The sequence below is a fragment of the Bombina bombina genome, chromosome 6 (assembly GCF_027579735.1).
Source record: "Bombina bombina isolate aBomBom1 chromosome 6, aBomBom1.pri, whole genome shotgun sequence".
Classification (NCBI taxonomy): domain Eukaryota; kingdom Metazoa; phylum Chordata; class Amphibia; order Anura; family Bombinatoridae; genus Bombina; species Bombina bombina.
Window position 1 is genome coordinate 38734410 of NC_069504.1, and position 19047 is coordinate 38753456.

General features: G+C 38.6%; 1 protein-coding gene across 1 annotated transcript in view; it reads right to left on the reverse strand.

Moving 5' to 3' along the window:
* UBE2H (ubiquitin conjugating enzyme E2 H) overlaps window positions 1-10098 on the reverse strand; it is a 242895-nt gene extending 232797 nt beyond the window's left edge. Inside the window, exon 1 of the mRNA XM_053716375.1 lies at window positions 9777-10098. Coding sequence (XP_053572350.1) covers window positions 9777-9829 — 53 coding nt within the window. The 5' untranslated portion in view covers window positions 9830-10098. The remainder of the gene's footprint in view (window positions 1-9776) is intronic.
* Between the last annotated feature and the right edge of the window lie 8949 nt (window positions 10099-19047).

Below are 19047 nucleotides of genomic sequence, written 5' to 3' on the forward strand. Positions count from 1 at the left end.
CTAACACCCTCTAGTTGTGAAAAAGTCAAATGTATTCAGATAAAAGGGCGGCTTTCAAGGGCGAAGAAATTAGCATATGAACCTCCTAGGTTTAGCTTTCAACTAAGAATACCAGGAGAAAAAAAGCAAAATTGGTGATAAAAGTAAATTGGATAGTTGTTTAAAACTACATGCCCTATCTGAATCATGAAAGTTTATTTTTGACTAGACTGACTTGTAATACCAGCTGAAGAGTATAAAATGTATGAGAAATTGTATTTTCAGGTTTGTGTATATGAATTAGCTGGTGTTGTGCTTTTAAACCACAGCCTATTACAGTGGGTCGAGTTTGCAGATCTCATGTTATCACTTTGTGTACACACAATTGCTTCCTTATCTTATATCGGTTAGTAAATCAAAGCCCAATACAGTACTTAGAGAGAACATTAGAAAATGATAATTGTATTACTCCTCTCTTCTACACCCCACGGGGAGTGTAATATCTTCTGCTGGCTGTTTACAGCATGTCAATAGTCTGAACTTAGGACCAGAAACTTTCAGTATAGGTGGGGATACCACACCTCAAATGCCGAAATAAGGGTAAAACAGGCTACTTGTAAACACTTTAATACACTCCAGCAGGTAAAACGGATAATTGGAAACAAATTAAAAAACAGGGGAGAAAAATTATTGTTAAGTTGTCCCTTTAAATCAAATCCACCCTGTAGTCTAGACTATTACATCCAGTATATAGACATAAATTTCAGGGTTCTTCCCAGGACCTTTTCAGTGGTTGCACCAGCCAGCTGATTTTACTGACCATCCAGCAAAAATTTCAGCCCATATTAAGCTAAAATTAGCCAATATTAAAAATGTTTTCAATTATTATTGCACAAAATGTTAAATTATGCAATTAATTTGTGCTTTAGATAGTAGAAAATAATATAATATAAAATACACTGCCCCCACCCGGAGCACTGTATTTGTATTCATTTTTGTTAAAAACTGAAGTACAATAAAGCTCTGTGTACACATTGGATCTCCAATGAGCCAGATAATCACAATAGCACAACACTGGACTGCAAATGGGGAGAGGGGGGGGGGGGGCAATATTAGAGAGCCCTGGTCCATAACAGTTAAAGGGACACTCAAGTCCAAAACTTTTATGGTTCAGAAAGATCAGAGTTAAGACACTTTCCAATTTACTTCCATTGTCAAATTCTGCAGTGTCCTTTTATATTCACACTTTCTGGGGAACAAGATCGTACTGAGCATGTGCACAAGCTCACAGGGTATATACAAATACTACTCTGATTGGCTGATGTCCGTCACATGAGGAAGGGGCCGGAAAATGGGAGAAAAATGAATCCAATTCATCTGTGCTTTAATTTTAATATTACACGCCAGTCATGATTTCTCTTCCATAGTTTTATAAACAAACACATAAGAAATAAAACTTCAGCAGATTTGAAAATGTTTTATGACACAAATAAAGCTGCAACATCTAATCGATAATGATTATGAAAATAGTGGTCAACTAATCTCATTATCGATTAGTTTGTCTGCGCACGCGCGTCTGTTAATAGAATACACACAAACACATTTTTGTGCGCCTGATGAAAATTTTTGGCTCCTAAGTTTTGCACAGTCTGGTCATGCCAAAAGCAGAATAACCAGTCACAATATTCCTGAGGCTCTGTGCATCTGAATTAAAAAGATGCCGGTCTTAAAGGGACAAGAAACCCATTTATTTTTTCATTATTCAGATACAGGATATAATTTTGAATAACTTTCCAATTTACTTCTATTACCTAATTTGCTTTGTTTTCTTGCTGTCCTTTGTTGAAAAGGAGCGCTGTGGAATCTGTTGGCGCTTTATAAATAAAGATTAATAAAATTTAAAAAAAAATTAAAAAAAAAAAAAGATAGCTAGGTAGGCTCAGTAGTTGGGAGATATAGATATAGATATATAGATATAGATATAGATATATAGATATAGATATATCTCGTAGTCATTGGTTAACAAATGTGTTCAGTTAGCTCTCTGTAGTGCATTGCTGATACTTAAAGAGAATGAAGCAATCCTGATAATAGAAGTAAAATGGTAAGCGGTTTAAAATGGAATGCACTCTCTGAATTATGAAAGAAGGAAAAACAAAATTGGGTATCATGTCCCTTTAAGATGATGGGCAAGTTTATTCTGTCCCCAGCAGCCCCATGTGACAGACACACACCCTGCTTCAGAAGCATATTGGGAGTTCCCACATGCCGAGTTTTGCCTCCTGCCCGGCGCAACGTATAGCATAGGGGTCAGAAATCAACCTCTGGCGCTTCAGTTGTCACCCTCCAACCATGTGTGCAAGTGTTAGCACTGTGCTGGGCAGTTTAACCGGGCAGTGAAAAGCCTCTTCTGGCCATGCAGACATTTAGTTATTTGCCGCATGGCCTGCAACGGATGAAGCTGAACCAGGCAAAATTTAGGTGTAGCAGGCAATTGGACGTGGCGATTGAAGGGGGCAAATGGGTCATTAAAAATAGGATATCAGGGGTTAATTTAAAGGTGCCAGTGGCACCCAGGTTTGTAGAGGTCTGATGCACGATCAAATCAATCGCAGAACCATGGCAGAGAGAAGCCAGGAAGAGCCACATAAAAAAAAAAAAAAAACAGACACCCCTGCCTTAAAGGGACACTCAAGTCAAAATTAAACTTCATTATTCAGATAGAGCAGCAATTTTAAACAAGTTTGCACATTTTGTTACTGAAAGTAAATTGCAGTCTTTTTATATTTGCACTCTGCGTCACCAGCTCCTACTGAGCATGTGCAAGAATTCACAGAATAGTGTATGCATCTGTGATTGGCTGAGGGCTGTCACATGGTACAGTGGGAGTGGAAATAAACCTAACTTAAAATTGTCAGGGGGAAAAAAATCTACTACTCATTTGAAGTTCATACTAAGTGCTATTGCATTTGTTGTTTATACAAATCTACTGTGTTTACTGCTGGTTTTAAAACAAGATTTAGGGATTTAATGTATTGTGTACATTGGTTCTGTGCACTAAATGTAAACACTGGTTGTACAATGACACCACTGTAGCTAACTCCCCTAATTATTAAATATTTCTGAGGCTATAAACATTGTTTAGGGCCTCTAATAAAAGATAAGACAGGGGAGAGGTGCTGTGCAGCAAGCTAATGAGGGAAGAACCCCCCAGAAAGGCTGCACTAATAGCACTCAAAGCTTAGACTGGTGAGAAGGGAAAAACTGGGAATAGTTAAAATATAACCTTTATTTAAAGTTTGATTAAAATCTAGGGACCCAGTGTGTAGAAACACATTAAACACAACTGAAGACTCAAAAGACCAGATTCCTGCTAATTCATTAGTGCTGCCTTTGAGATTTTATATCTCTAAACAGGAATCTGCACTGTACAGATAATATCTAGTGTGAGGACATTATATATCCGTGCAATCTGCTGTACTACTGGACTCCACTTCTGAAGTGAGACGACATACGGAGGGTTTCACCGTGTCCTTCTGTCTTAAGCTCCCTGTAGCCGACACGATATCCAGAGGTTCTACCTTGCTCCTTTTGGAGCTTATCTTACACGGATAAGGGGGTATTGCTTTTATCGTGGACAATCAATCTGTCTCACTCTGCTACCATCACGATATCGCCCTTCCAGCATACTGACTGCCGTTTGCACCTTTTTCACAAAGAGTGCCATCACACTTGGGAGTACCTGTTCACCATACGATGTATATGCTTCACATCTAGTTGAAAATATTACACCATGAGGCGCTTTCTTTCGGTTTTCACATTATATATAAATGATTAGAGTGCAGCTACAAAAATGTTCTATAAGTCCGGCTGAGGAGGCTGTGATTAGTGCCGAGTTCACTAGGTTTATATAAGTTCCATAAAGGATTGAACTCTTCAATGTGTCAAATGATAAGGGATTGAATAATAGTGAATAATGGGGTAGATATATTGATACTATAAATTAACTGTGCCTTCAATCTGTCTGGTGTTCACTCTAATGATGTAAGGGCTTAAATAGCCAACTTAGCAAGGTGTGGTATGTAACATAATATTACAAAGATCTCAATAATACCAGGCCTTCTATATATGATTAGTGCAACACATGGAACTTGGTACAATTTATCACTTGTATTTTGCTGGTCTTTATTATTGGATTTTAGCACATCCTTGTTTCCCCTACTGTCGTTATAACAAAGCTACAGTATTTATTATTTGCTTCAAGGTCACTCAAAGAAGTTTGTGTGTGTGTTATTCAACCAATTTTTGGCATAGAATTAAAGGCCGTTATGCGTGTCACGATATTGCTGTGCTTGTTAAAAAAACGGATCTTAATAATGCTGACCAATTTATGTATAGGTAATAATAATAGTATTGGTACAGATGTAAATGTTTATCTGGCTCCTTACGATAGCGATTTTCTGTTTACAACATTAAAGGGTGCCAATGTGTATATAACAATTAATTGTTGTAAATGTGTTGGTAATTGCAGTGAGTAACGAATACTTAAAAAGCAACGTCTGATTTATACAAGAAACATTGTATTTGATAAATAACAAATATTCTAATTGACCATCTTTACGTTATCGCTTGGTTACCAAATAAGTCGTATTGCGGTATCAGTTTGTACTTATGCTATTAGTATGTTTGTGATCACTGAGACATTTCACAGCCACTTAATCTGATAAAACTGTAAATTATTGGCTCTCTTTATAAATTAGTGACTCTTGACTGTATATTAACAAAGTATCCGTATTAAGTATTTGGAGCTGTGTGCAAAAGTCAAGTTAGTTAATCCCTCAGAGACAATACTCTGAAATCACCACTAGTCACCTCCCCTCTCTGAACGCTGCTGGAACAAATTTCACAGCAGCGTGTGAACTACCTAGTATGATAGCTCAAATGTAACTACGGTCTCTGCAATCTCTACGAGGCGATATGCTACTTTAAACACAGAGTATCTAGATCATTTCTTAAGTAGCATTCCTCATAAAAAGAAGTATACCTCTAGATATCAATAGTCATAATAAACGGCTATGTAATAAAAGCCGTAATTAAGTAAACACCGCCAGTGCGGTCAACAAGTCTAAAGTTAACTTAAAAAATGGAGCTCCCGTGTGCTCCTAACCCCCACAAGTCTAAGCTTTGAGTGCTATTAGTGCAGCCTTTCTGGGGGGTTCTATCCTCATTAGCTTGCTGTGGTTCTGTACACTGTTGCCAGTAGTGTAGTTGGTGCTGCACAACTCTGGACCCATAGTTAAATGTTGTCATTGAGCCAATCACGAGTAGCATATCGCGTAGCCGCCAATCATGTGCAATGCAGGACCAGTAGTCATGGCCGGTGTGGTGCTGACTTTAAAAAGGAACACAAGTATAAATTGCAATTGCTAGAGACTTCCAGTTTACTTCTATTATCCAGTTTACTTTATCTTGGTATACTGTGTTGAAAAGCATACCTAGGTAGGTAGGTTCAGGAGCAGCTGGAACCTAGCTGATCGGTGTTTTGTCACTGGCTCCCCAGATGTGTTCAGCTAGTTCCAAGTAGTGCACAGCTGCTCTAGAATGGACTTTAACTGTGGGTTTACAGATATATGAAAGCAAAAGTGCAATAATAAAAGTGCTCTAACACACTTTGTCTAACACTTTAGTCATATTAGAGTCTTACCTTAGATTAAGCTGCAAAAAGCCTCCTGATCCCTTTCTGTATCATGCAGCAGGAACAGTAAAAAAAATATTTTAAAAAGAATATTATTTCTGGCCACTTTGAAATGGTTGCCAAGCTCCGCCCACTGATGACATCACGATATTGGCTGCATTAAAGGCTTCATTATTTACAAAAGGCTCACTAATTTGATTGAACAGACTGTCAATGCTATTCAGTAGAGTGCATAGATGCAGCCTAGATCATGAGGTCCTAAGTGGGTGGCGCTTTGCAGCCATTTCAAAGTGACCAGAAACAATAATAATTTTAAAATAACTTTTTACTGTTACTGCTGCATAATATAGAAATGGGCGCAGGAGGCTATTTTAATCAATGTTAAGACCAAGATGACCAAGGTGTAGACTGTCCCTTTAATGCTTGTGTTCTTGTTTACCAGTAGATCTGGGAACGTTGCACTTCTGAGCCACTGAGCTTTAGGCACCTGAGTAGGGGATAAGCAGAGTTATATAAAAGCAGCACATTACGGTATTTTCTTTTTTCCATTTGTATGTCCCTTTAACCATGTGTTTAACCCTGTTGCTGGAGTTAAACACACAGTTACAGGCACACAATAGTACAATATTAAAATGCTCTAGCACAGTAACGTGTTTGCAGCCTTAAGAACACAAAATATATGAGATACATAGATAATGCAACATTATGAAACAGAACATAGTCTGAAATAAAATAAATAAAAAGCTAGCATGCAAAAAATAAATAATATTCAGGTGTAAAGTTTAACAAGGATCCCTGACTTCCAGAGGTTTTACTTTGCGCATCTAGACATACAGAGAGACTGAAAACAAAAAGACGCAGCAGAACTGAGACGTTTGTACACACATCCTGCCAGCTCTGGCCTCTGTACATAAAACACGTTCCTTTGTCAGTCAATCAGCTGTTCGCTTGTCCGTCCCCTCTCCCTGCTTCCGGGTAGTAACAGAGCAGCCAATAGAAGGGCCACAACTGACAAAACAAGCAGCTCAGCACTCAGCCCAGATCTAGTAATGTGCAACAGTTTAGTAAGGGAGTTCCAGAGAGTGTGGGGGTTACACATCACATACTACTGACCCCAGCAGGGCAACTAGACTCATTATAGGCTTTAGTCTTATTAGGGCCCCTGCAGGCACTGCTCTCCAGATGATCAAGTGTTACATACTGACAACTTAGCCCTTTCCAGAGCCATAAATAGGCCAGCAGGTCAGTGACTCAATGTCACCACCCAGCCCAAAGAGCTTCTTCTATTTAACCCTTTAATGTCCAGATCTTAGCCGAGTAACACTTGCAGTCTCTGCTGAAGTCAAGGTCTCTATTTAACCCTTTAAGCTCCAGACGTGCAGCCTCTGCTGAAGTGAAGGGCTGACAGAGTGGTCTTTGTAGCCCAACTAACAGAAGGCACGTATTTTTGGTTAGGGGTGAAGGGTGGGAGCAGGAGCACATTCCTTCATAGATATGGGCCTCAGCACTCCATAACAACACTGCTTTTCAGTGCAGGCAGAGAGACAAAACCCTCTAGTGTCCTGGCCCACAACTACACCCAGAATGAGGTGGACATGTAGGGCAAAATCCAGGGGAGTAGAGGGGGTGGAGAGACATTAATAGAAAACAAGTTGTCAGCTGCTCTACAGAACGTCCCTGCACAACCACAGGAGCCAGGCAGCCCCTATACAAGCACTATTTAACCCCTTTTCTGCCAGAGAGCTCAGCAAGCCACTATATCCCCCCACCCAAGCAGTCCAGTTAACCCTTTCAGCGCCAACATTTCTGTGCGAACACCCACAATACACCGTAAAAAGTATGTTTATATCATTGATTATACAATGCCCAGGAGAAGGGATATTTCCATACATCATTCTCATCACAATGTAAACAGCCAGGTGACCCCTTCACAGCTGCTACGGCCTGCAATGCAGACATGACACTTCTAGCAGAATGTTACACATTCAGCTCAGGCGACAACACTTAAATCTAGTAATTATGTGAAACTGCATAGGGAACAAAGAAACCCCTTCAGCTTGTGTATCATCCTTACACTATGGCTTCAATATCACACTAGAGACTATAAATACACAACAGGGGTGCAACACATCTCCTAGAATGTATCAATGAAACTCAGACAGAATATTATTATATCTAAAATAAAGATACAAATGAAGTGACAGTGTCAGCAACAGCTTGCAATTTACTAGTCGACAAAATAAGCCAGCATGAAACCCAACGATTGCAGTCTTTTGTTCGCAGTCTCACAATAAACCCAAGAAGCGCACACATCAGGATTAGAAGAAATTCAGATAATACAATGAAAATAAATAAATATGACATCAACTAGAAACCTGGCTATAATGGGGTTTCGTAGAAAACATATCGCAGAGAAAGTGTTAAAGAAATTCTCTGTGCTTTAATAAGAAATATTGTCATATACTCGTGCAAACACAGAGTAGGTATAGCCTTGTTTTGAACAGAAAGAAGTCTGGTAAATATTACTGTGAATGCCAAGTTATGGGGAGAGGGGGCTTATAAGGAAAAACAAATACCTTATTCCACATAGAGACACCTCTGCAAATATGATGACATAAATAAGCCAAAACTCTCCTCCCTATGAAAACAAGAGATAAACAACTAAATCCCCCTTGTGTGAAATCCCCCCCCCCCCCCCCATGCGGCCTTCCAGCCTGTAAACATTAGGAATCAAGAGCATACCAAAAAGGGACAGTAACCATATAGTGAAACAGACTTATATTCAGTTATATAGAAAAGCATATATGGTTTATTCCTAGATTAGTGTTTCATAATTACATTCTCCCTTTAATCTCAATTAATGATTGTTTTAAGAAAGTGATCTGGATGCTGGTTTGGAGAAAGTCAGGTAAATATCACTCCACACTAAAATAGTCACAAACAATGGGATTATATATTACACATTAAACAAATGTGAGCACATAGGGAACAAACATGAGGCTGGCACCAAGTATATCCAATATAGGCTAATTACAAACCAACAATATAAATGCTCACAACAGAATACTTTCCTCATTTCATTGCACAGTTATTTAATACCCCATGATCAACCCCAGCACAAACTTCCAAAAATAAGTTACTTACCTTCTCTTCCTGTTTTAAGCACCAACATTAAAGTATTAAAAAAAGGGAGGTATGGGGCAAATAATATCCCTGGTATGCTTCAAGCCAGCACTATAGCCCAGTATTGTATACAAATTATGTAGGTGACCCTGCTTTTTCACAAATTAATTCCCTGTACTTATCTCTTACCCTAAATGACTGCCCAGCTGTAGGTACCCCCCTATACTTCCCCAAGCAACAAACAGATCTACACCAAACAACTCTGCTATATGCCCCAGCAACTAATACCCAAGTTGTTTACCCAAACAGAAGCCACCCCAGATATTTGCCTCTGTAAAAGACAGCACAAGTATTCGCCCCAATGGACATGGTTGCCCAGGCACCTGCCCCATCAGCCATAGCTGCCCCAGAATTTGCCCCATCAGCCATAGCTGCCCCAGAATTTACCCCATCAGCCATAGCTGCCCCAGAATTTACCCCATCAGCCATAGCTGCCCCAGAATTTGCCCCATCAGCCATAGCTGCCCCAGAATTTGCCCCATCAGCCATAGCTGCCCCAGAATTTGCCCCATCAGCCATAGCTGCCCCAGAATTTGCCCCATCAGCCATAGCTGCCCCAGAATTTACCCCATCAGCCATAGCTGCCCCAGAATTTACCCCATCAGCCATAGCTGCCCCAGAATTTACCCCATCAGCCATAGCTGCCCCAGAATTTACCCCATCAGCCATAGCTGCCCCAGAATATGCCACATCAGCCATAGCTTCCACAGACATCTTCCTCATCAGCTATAGCTGCCCCAGACATCTTCCCTCATCAGCTATAGCTGCCCCAGACATCTGCCATTGTTACCCCAGACATATGCCCCATCAGTCATAACTGCCCAAGACATCTGAATGAATGACAGCCCCCCCCAGATATCTCCCTTGGAATATGGCCCAGCAGTTGATGCCACAGGAATATGACTTATAAGAAGGATACAGCTTGACCACGTCAGTGTCCATCCGCCGTTTGCCCGGGCTGGGAGAGGACATGTTCGCAGCTCCCCCCCGGGGTCTCCCCTTCAGTTGAATATACCGGGGTTCGGCTCACTACACCGGGCCCTTTGCCAACCAATCTGTGTATTTAAGGGGGCAGGCCTCAGCCCCGGGCTCCAGCACACAGGATCCTCCGCTCACCGGGGACTAGCTCTTCCAAAAAGATAAACAACCATATAACCGACTCCGAACGCCACTGTCACGTGACCTGACTGACACTGACGCGCCGGCCGCGGAGGAAGACTTACAAAACAGAGAGAGGAGGGGAGGTCTGCACCGCGCTGGGCGGAGTGATCTGTGAAGCGTTCCAAACCTCGTTATAGATAACACAGACTAGTTCTTTTATTATTTACATACATTTTAATCCAATATGGCGGCGTCCAAAGGTTTCTGGGAGTTGTAGTCTTTTTTGTACTTAACTTGAGGGTTTAAATATTTGTAGGGCACACAGATATTTGTATGACGCCGCTTATCAAAGTCTTTGATGGCTCATATAGGTTTACTAGTAACGCGACTTTCCTCCCAGCTAAGGCTGCCCCCACACAACAGCACATGAAATGTCACTTTGCTACTAGTGTATGTCACAGAAAAGTCCTGAACACCAGCTATGTAGTTCCCTAAACAACGAAGACTAAACATGTCTGCTGCCTGGTTTGCAGCAAGTGCATTTTTATATTTTGAATAAAAGTTACGTTTTAAAAGATGACTTTTATCACAATAGTACATAATATACAAATTATGTGATGAAAACATAATTTTGCCAATAGCAGCATAAACATATGAAATGTCACTTTGCGTATTGTATGTCACAAATGCTATAGACCAGGTATGTAAGTCCTATAAATAACAAGGCAGCATTTTACATGTCTGGACTTGTTCTTATGTCACACAGGGTGAGGTAACAAACTGTCAGCCTCCGACACTTATAGTTCTTGTTATACGTTATTTTTTTTTATATCTATCTATATATCTTTCTGTCTATCTATATATCTCTATATATCTATCTATCTATATATAGTTGTCTTGTGACTCCCTAGGTATGAAAAAGCACTTTGGCCTCTGTGACATACTCTCTCCAGTCTCCATGATAAATAACAAGTATTATCTCCTCAAAACTGCTTTACCTTCATACACTTTCACAATGAGTTAATCATATCAGTGAGGGGTACAGATCACTCATTTTTAAAAATAATAACATTTATCAGTGGCCAAAACTAATCCCAGGTACAGGAGGGTTGCTGAATACTATTCATTTTACTACAACTTAAAAAGTTGTGTCTTTGCAAAGGTTTGTGGTGTCGTTAGCACCTGACTGGGACAATTTGCGACGGCTCAGAGTTGTTGTTAGCACTCAAGGGGTTAAATGGCCAGGCCCAGCGGTGGTGTGATCGTTGGTGGGTGGGAGCCGTTGTAGGGAGGTGTATGGGCGGCCATCGCTGGTGAAAACATAACAGAGGGGGCGGGGTCACGCACAGGGACGCCGGGAGTGCGCACGGATCTGGGGGTGGGAGCACGCACGGGGGTGGGAGCCCTATATATATATAAAAAGGCTAATTGTATGCAAACTGACAGCTGTCAGTACCCAAGATGGCGGACAATAAGGTAGAGGGGGGGAGGGTTAGAGAGCTGTTTGGGTGGGATCAGGGAGGTTGGGGGCCAAGGGGGGATCCTACACAGCAGAATATGTATTTTTTTTTTTTTTTTAAAAACATTAAAAAAAAAAAGCCTTTCTGCCAGTACTAAAGATGGCGGGGGGCAATTGTGGGGTGGGGGAGGGAAGAGAGCTGTTTGAGCGGGGTCAGGGAGGGATCAGGGGGTGGGATGTGTCAGGTGGGAAACTGATCTCTACACTAAAGCTAGAATTAACCCTACAAGCTACCTAATTAACCCCTTCACTGCTGGGCATAATACAAGTGTGGTGTGCAGCGGCATTTAGCGGCCTTCTAATTACCAAAAAGCAATGCCAAAGCTATATATGTCTGCTATTTCTGAACAAAGGGGATCCCAGAGAAGAATTTACAACCATTTTACCATAATTGCACAAGCTGTTTGTAAATAATTTCAGTGAGAAACCTAAAGTTTGTGAAAAAGTGAACATTTATTTTATTTGATCGCATTTAGCGGTGAAATGGTGGCATGAAATATACCTAAATGGGCCTAGACCAATACTTTGGGTAGTATACTACACTACACTAAAGCTAAAATTAACCCTACAAGCTCCCTAATTAACCCCTTCACTGCTGGGCATAATACATGTGTGGTGCATATGAAAAGACAAACAGGAGCAAGCAGGGATCTGTAGAGTCTCAGCACAATGTTATTAAAAAAATAAGTAAAACTATACATTGTTACAAAAACACTCCCAGATGTGCTATATAAATGAATTATCTACAAAACATTTATGCAAAGAAAAATCTAGTGTACAGTGTCACTTAAATGTATGATGAGTAAAAAAAGAAGTGTAGCGCTGGACCACAGAACTCACTGCCTCTCCTAAGTGTTACCTTCCACGTGAAACACCAAATTTTAATTACAAAAAGGAGAAAATATAGGAGGGCGCTAGAAGCGGAGTATAAAAGTACCAATAAAGGTGATAAATTGTAAGTAAATAGAGGACCATCTGAAGTTAAACATAAGTACAATTTATTTATAAAAAGAGAAACACAATGTTTGTCTCTAAGGTATAGCTTGGTTAATAAATATTATATATATCTTCAGTGGTGATCATCCATTATAAGTAAAATATATCAAGAATATATAATGTAATAGTGCGTGAAATAATATACTGTATCACTGCCGCAGCAATTAAATAAATGGCTGCAAGAATGTTACAAAATGATGTCATTCTACTCTAAAATAAAATGCTCAACTGGTAACAGTGTATCCATACACAAAATCAAATATAATGTATAAAAAGTAATGTATAAAATATAATATATAAAAATGACACCGGTTTTAAAAAACAAGCTTGAAAAACTCTGCCGATCAAAATATATTTATGGAGCCTAATTCTAGAGGCTAAGTTGAAATGATATCTCTACAGGGACATCTCCCAAACTCCTAATATCGAAGGAGATATAAGCGGCTTTAAAAAAGAGGAGTAATCAAATTTGTGTATCCAAAAACCAGCTCAACAAAAGTTTATAGTATGTAATTCTATGGACATTGATTCTCCTGATGTTATATGTTGTTTCTCCACAGTGTTTGGGGTACTTAAGTTAGAATGCCACAATAACAGTTCTTAGTAAGAGATTAACATTGCTTATGTCCAGTTGTTAGTGTGTCAATGATACATGAAGGTGGGCGGTACTCACCCTCCGGTTTCAGGGATCCCTTTTACGGTTTACCTGTACTTATGATCAGGGATAGGCAAGGTGTCCGTACACGGACACTGGTGTCCGTGACTGGCCTTTGCAGTGTCCGCCGCACGTTTTACGGTGGGAAGGGACTCGGGATGAGTAGAATCCTTCTTTACACATGTGGCACCATGTTTTGCACGTTTGGGGCAGCGCCTGTGTGAGGACGCCACTCAGTAGTGGGAAAGTGACTCTGAGTGAGCTGAGAAAGGGACGATTTAAGAAGCAAGCTGCCATTTCTTTATATGCAAAGGTAAAGCATAAAAATGCAGTGCACCTACCTGAGATCTAGTGCTGATTATAAGGAAGCCATTCATAGGGGTAATTTTAGCTTATGTCCTGCTTTTGCACATCTCTAGTTTACCTCTGTTGTTATAAATGTATTACAATTTTAATTTCTTCAGTTGAAGACAATAGCTATTCTGATATCCCAGACTGTCATGATATATAAATACTCAATACAATTTTGTAATTTTGGCTATGTACATTTTAATTTAAAATGCATAATATTTATATTATTGGTTTTTTTTTATTTCTCTCTGAAAGATTGATTAGATTTTTAACTATTAATAATAATAATCAATTGTAAGAAACTTGTGGGGTTTCACAAACTAACAGGTCACAGAGGCCAGCATTCTATGACACTTTTACATTTTTGTTACTGTTTTCTTTATGCCCTAAAACCAACAAAATGGTGATATTTTCTTTTTACCCTTTCGTGCACCACACACAATATAATGTATGATCCAGTTAGATTGATGGAAATTTTGTTTCCATTAAAGGGACACTAAACCCAATTGTTTTCCCTCATGATTCAGATAGAGCATGCAATTTTAAGCAACTTCTAATTTATTCTTATTATCAATTTCACTTTGTTCTCTTGGTATCTTTATTTGAAAAAGCAAGAATGTAAGCTTAGTAGCCGGCCCCTTTTTGATTGGGCACCTGGGTAGAGCTTGCTGATTGGTAGCTAAATGTAGACCTTGGTGTCCTTCACTAAGGTCTGTACTTTGGAAAATGTCCACCACAGCTTTGGTCCATGCCTATCCCTGCTTATGATGCAAACAACCTCTGAAGAGATTTCAGCGTCCTTCTCTCAGGACGGATTCCGACGATCTACTTCTGATGCGTGATCACGTGTGTGCACATCACGTGATATTCCTGCTCCTGTGTTATCTTGTTTTGTTGTTACCTGCACTTAGTACATATTGTACGCAGGGCTTTTTCTCTTCACATACACTCTGATATGTGCGCTCTTAGGGAGGTGATAAAGTTTTCAAAAGATGATACAATTTCTTGAAAGTTCTTAAAGGTTTGGCCAAACTTTGTGAACTCAGTAAATGGAGGTATTCAAAGTAGTAGCGCAGCTCCAGCTGGATACAAATCAACGCGTTTCACCCACAGACTCAGGCTTTTTCAAGATGACTAGCTGTAGTGTTTGGTGCATAAGTACCCACTCCTATGTTTTAATTGGTCTAAACAAAATGAGCTGAAGTTAAGGTGTAAATGTTTAAGGTGGTATTTATTGTAGGCTCTTAGAGCTGGAGCATAATAGTCCATTCTTCATTTAAACAGGTCTATATGGAAACAATACAACTCATACCGTCACGCGAAACTGACAGTGTAGTAATACCAAAATAAAATCAAAATTGAAATGGCCCAATGATGAAAAATAAAAATATACCAATAGAATTAAAAATAAGAAAGAAATAGGCTTCATTAGAGTCACATTTTTTATATATAAGGAACCTATCTAAATATATTAATTTCATATACTCATATGTAACTGAAGACTTTGTATAAACACATATATATCCCACTATAGAATTCTGACATTAGTTCTACAGGTATGTAATATTTATTTTCCATTCTTACTCCTTTCTTGTGCTCTTACTTGTATATATATGCACTTAACTTCCTCTCTCATATAAAGAGGCAAACATATGCAAAACATCTGATCGAGAAGATCAAGTGACTTCAGTTAAATTAATATTTATAGATAGTTATAGACAGTTACTGATAATTAAATTAATACTTCTTAAATAGACTGTGTTCTATATTGGGTGTAAAATGTCTATAGATTCTAAAGTTCATATATCTTCAATCTATCCATGATTTAGTTATTTAATATTAGTTGTTTAATATTGGAATCCCCTCCTAATGTACCAATTGTAATGTGTGCTTACATTCTCTATCTAAATATATATCTATGAATTAAATATAAAACTATGAATTAAATATAAAACTCCTAGGGATTAATAAAGAGCAAAAAAGTAAGTTTATAAATATTAGTAAATTTATAAATATTAGTGATTATTTGGGAGCTAATAGTAATATTAATTATACTCAAAGTCCTAGCGGTGTAGTGTGTACATAAGAACATTACTAACAAATATACGGCTAGATTACGAGTTTTCCGTTTTGAGCTGTGTGGTGCTAACGAGCAGTTTTCACTCACTGCTCACTTGCCTGCAGCGCTGGTATTATGGGGTTTTACAAACCCGGCGTTAAAAGACAAGAAGTGAGCGTAGAGCAAAATTGAGCTCCTTACAGCACTCCAATACCAGTGCTGCTTAAGTCAGCGGTGAGCTGGTTGTACGTGCTCGTGCACGATTTCCCCATAGGAATCAACGGGGAGAGCCGGCTGAGAAAAAGTCTAACACCTGACAAAAAGCAGCGTAAAACTCAGTAACTCAGCCCCATTGATTCCTATGGGGAAATAAAATGTATGTCTACACCTAACACCCTAACATGAACCCCAAGTCTAAACACCCCTAATCTTACACTTATTAACCCCTAATCTGCCACCCCCGACATTGCCGACACCTACATTATATTTATTAACCCCTAATCTCCTGCCCACAATGTCGCCGCAACCTAGCTACACTTATTAACCCCTAATCTGCTGCCCCAAAGTCACCACCACTATAATAAACGTATTAACCCCTAAACTGCCGCACTCCCACCTCACAAACATTAGTTAAATATTATTAACCCCTAATCTGCCGTCCCTAACATCGCCGCCACCTACCTACATTTATTAACCCCTAATCTGCCTCCCCCAACGTCGCCGCCACTATTCTAAATGTATTAACCCCTAAACCTAAGTCTAACCCTAACACCCCCTAACTTAAATATAATTTAAATAAATCTAACTAAAAATTCCTATCATTAACTAAATTATTCCTATTTAAAACTAAATACCTATAAAATAAACCCTAAGCTTGCTACAATATAACTAATAGTTACATTGTAGCTAGCTTAGGGTTTATTTTTATTTTACAGGCAAGTTTGTATTTCTTGTAACTAGGTAGAATAGTTATTAAATAGTTATTAACTATTTAATAACTACATAGCTAAAATAAATACAAAAGTACCTGTAAAATAAAACCTAACCTAAGTTACAATAACACCTAACACTACACTATAATTAAATACATTAACTAAATTAACAACAATTCAATAAATTAAATTAGCTAAAGTACAAAATAAAACCCACTAAATTACAGAAAATAATAAACAAATTACAAGATATTTAAACTAATTACACCTAATCTAATAGCCCTATCAAAATAAAAAAAGCCCCCCCAAAATAAAAAAAAAACCTAGCCTAAACTAAACTACCAATAGCCCATAAAAGGGCCTTTTGCGGGGCATTGCCCCAAAGGGCCCTTTTAAGGGCTATTGGTAGTTTAGTTTAGGCTAGGGTTTTTTTATTTTGGGGGGCTTTTTTATTTTGGGGTAAAAAAAAGCCCCCCCAAATTTTTGTCGGATCTTCAGAACAGTAAGTCGATCTTCAGGGGGTTAGTGTTAGGTTTTTTTAAGGGTGTATTGGGTGGGTTTTATTTTTAGGTTAGGGACTTTGGGCCGCAAAACAGCTAACTGCCCTTTTAAGGGAAATGCCCATCCAAATGCCCTTTTCAGGGCAATGGGGAGCTTAGGTTTTTTTAGATAGTATTTTATTTGGGGGGTTGGTTGTGTGGGTGGTGGGTTTTACTGTTGGGGGGGTTGTTTGTATTTTATTTTACAGGTAAAAGAGCTGATTACTTTGGGGCAATGCCCCGCAAAAGGCCCTTTTAAGGGATATTGTTAGTTTAGTTTAGGCTAGGGGTATTTTTTATTTCGGGGGGACTTTTTTTATTTTGATAGGGCTATTAGATTAGGTGTAATTAGTTTAAATATCTTGTAATTTGTTTATTATTTTCTGTAATTTAGTGTTTGTTTTTTTTTGTACTTTAGCTAATTTAATTTATTTAATTGTTGTTAATTTAGTTAATTTATTTAATTATAGTGTATTGTTAGGTGTAATTGTAACTTAGGTTAGGTATTTATTTTAGCTAGGTAGTTATTAAATAGTTAATACCTATTTAATAACTATTCTACCTAATTAAAATAAATACAAACTTGCCTGTAAAATAAAAATAAACCCTAAGCTAGCTACAATGTAACTATTAGTTATATTGTAGCTAGCTTAGGGTTTATTTTATAGGTAAGTATTTAGTTTTAAATAGGAATAATTTAGTTAATGATAAGAATTTTTAGATAGATTTATTTAAATTATATTTAAGTTAGGGGGTGTTAGGGTTAGGGTTAGACTTAGGTTTAGGGGTTAATACATTTAGTATAGTGGCGGCGACGTTGGGATTAGGGGTTAATAAATGTAGGTAGGTGGCGGCGATGTTAGGGACGGCAGATTAGGGGTTAATAATATTAAACAAATGATTGTGAGGTGGGAGTGCGGCGGTTTAGGGGTTAATATGTTTATTATAGTGGCAGAGACATTGGGGGCGGCAGATTAGGGGTTAATAAATATATTGTTGGTGTCGGCAATGTTGGGGGCAACAGATTAGGGGTTCATAAATATAATGTAGGTGGCGGCGGTGTCCGGAGCGGCAGATTAGGGGTTAAAAGGTAGTTTATGGGTGTTAGTGTACTTTTTAGCACTTTAGTTATGAGTTTTATGCTACGGCGTTGTACCATAAAACTCATAACTACTGACTTTAGAATGCATTAGGACTTTTGACGGGGTAGGGTGTACCGCTCACTTTTTGGTCTCCCAGAACAGACTCGTAATACCGGCGCTATAGAAATGCCCATAGAGAAAAGACTTTACGAAGTTTACGTAAGTCAATTTGCGGTAAGGCCAAAGAAGTGTGCGGTACACCTATACCTGCAAGACTCGTAATAGCAGCGGGCATAAAAAAGCAGCGTTAGGACCTCTTAACGCACAACTCGTAATCTAGCAGAGTATTAAATATAAATTCATATAAAGTGACAATTAAAAAATGTGTAAAATAATATTAGTGTGTAAAATAATGGGGGTAGGATAGTGTTATCTAAGTGATATATATCAACTAATAATGTGAAGAATAGGGGAAATCTAAACATATAATAACGTGTAAATGAATTTAGGGAAAGAACATATATTCATTTAGTAAACATATATGTTCTAAACAGATAGGAATGGAGACAAATCAAATTATTAATTAAGTCCATTTGGAAAGAGGGTGTCCATCAGGTATATAAATTCTGCTTCTTTGCGGAGCAGCTTCTTTTCATAATCACGCTCTGATTGGCGGGAGGGGGGTGATTATGAAAAGAAGCTGCTTACTACACTGTCAGTTTTGCATGACTGTATGAGTTGTATTGTTTCCATATAGACCTGTTTAAATGAAGAAAGGACTATTATGCTTCAGCTCATTTTATTTAGACCAATTAAAACAGAGGAGTGGGTACTTATGCACCAAACACTACAGCTGGTCATTATCTTGAAGAAGCCAGAGTCTGTGGGTGAAAAGCGTTGATTTGTATCCAGCTGGAGCTGTACTACTACTTTGAATACCTCCATTTACTGAGTTC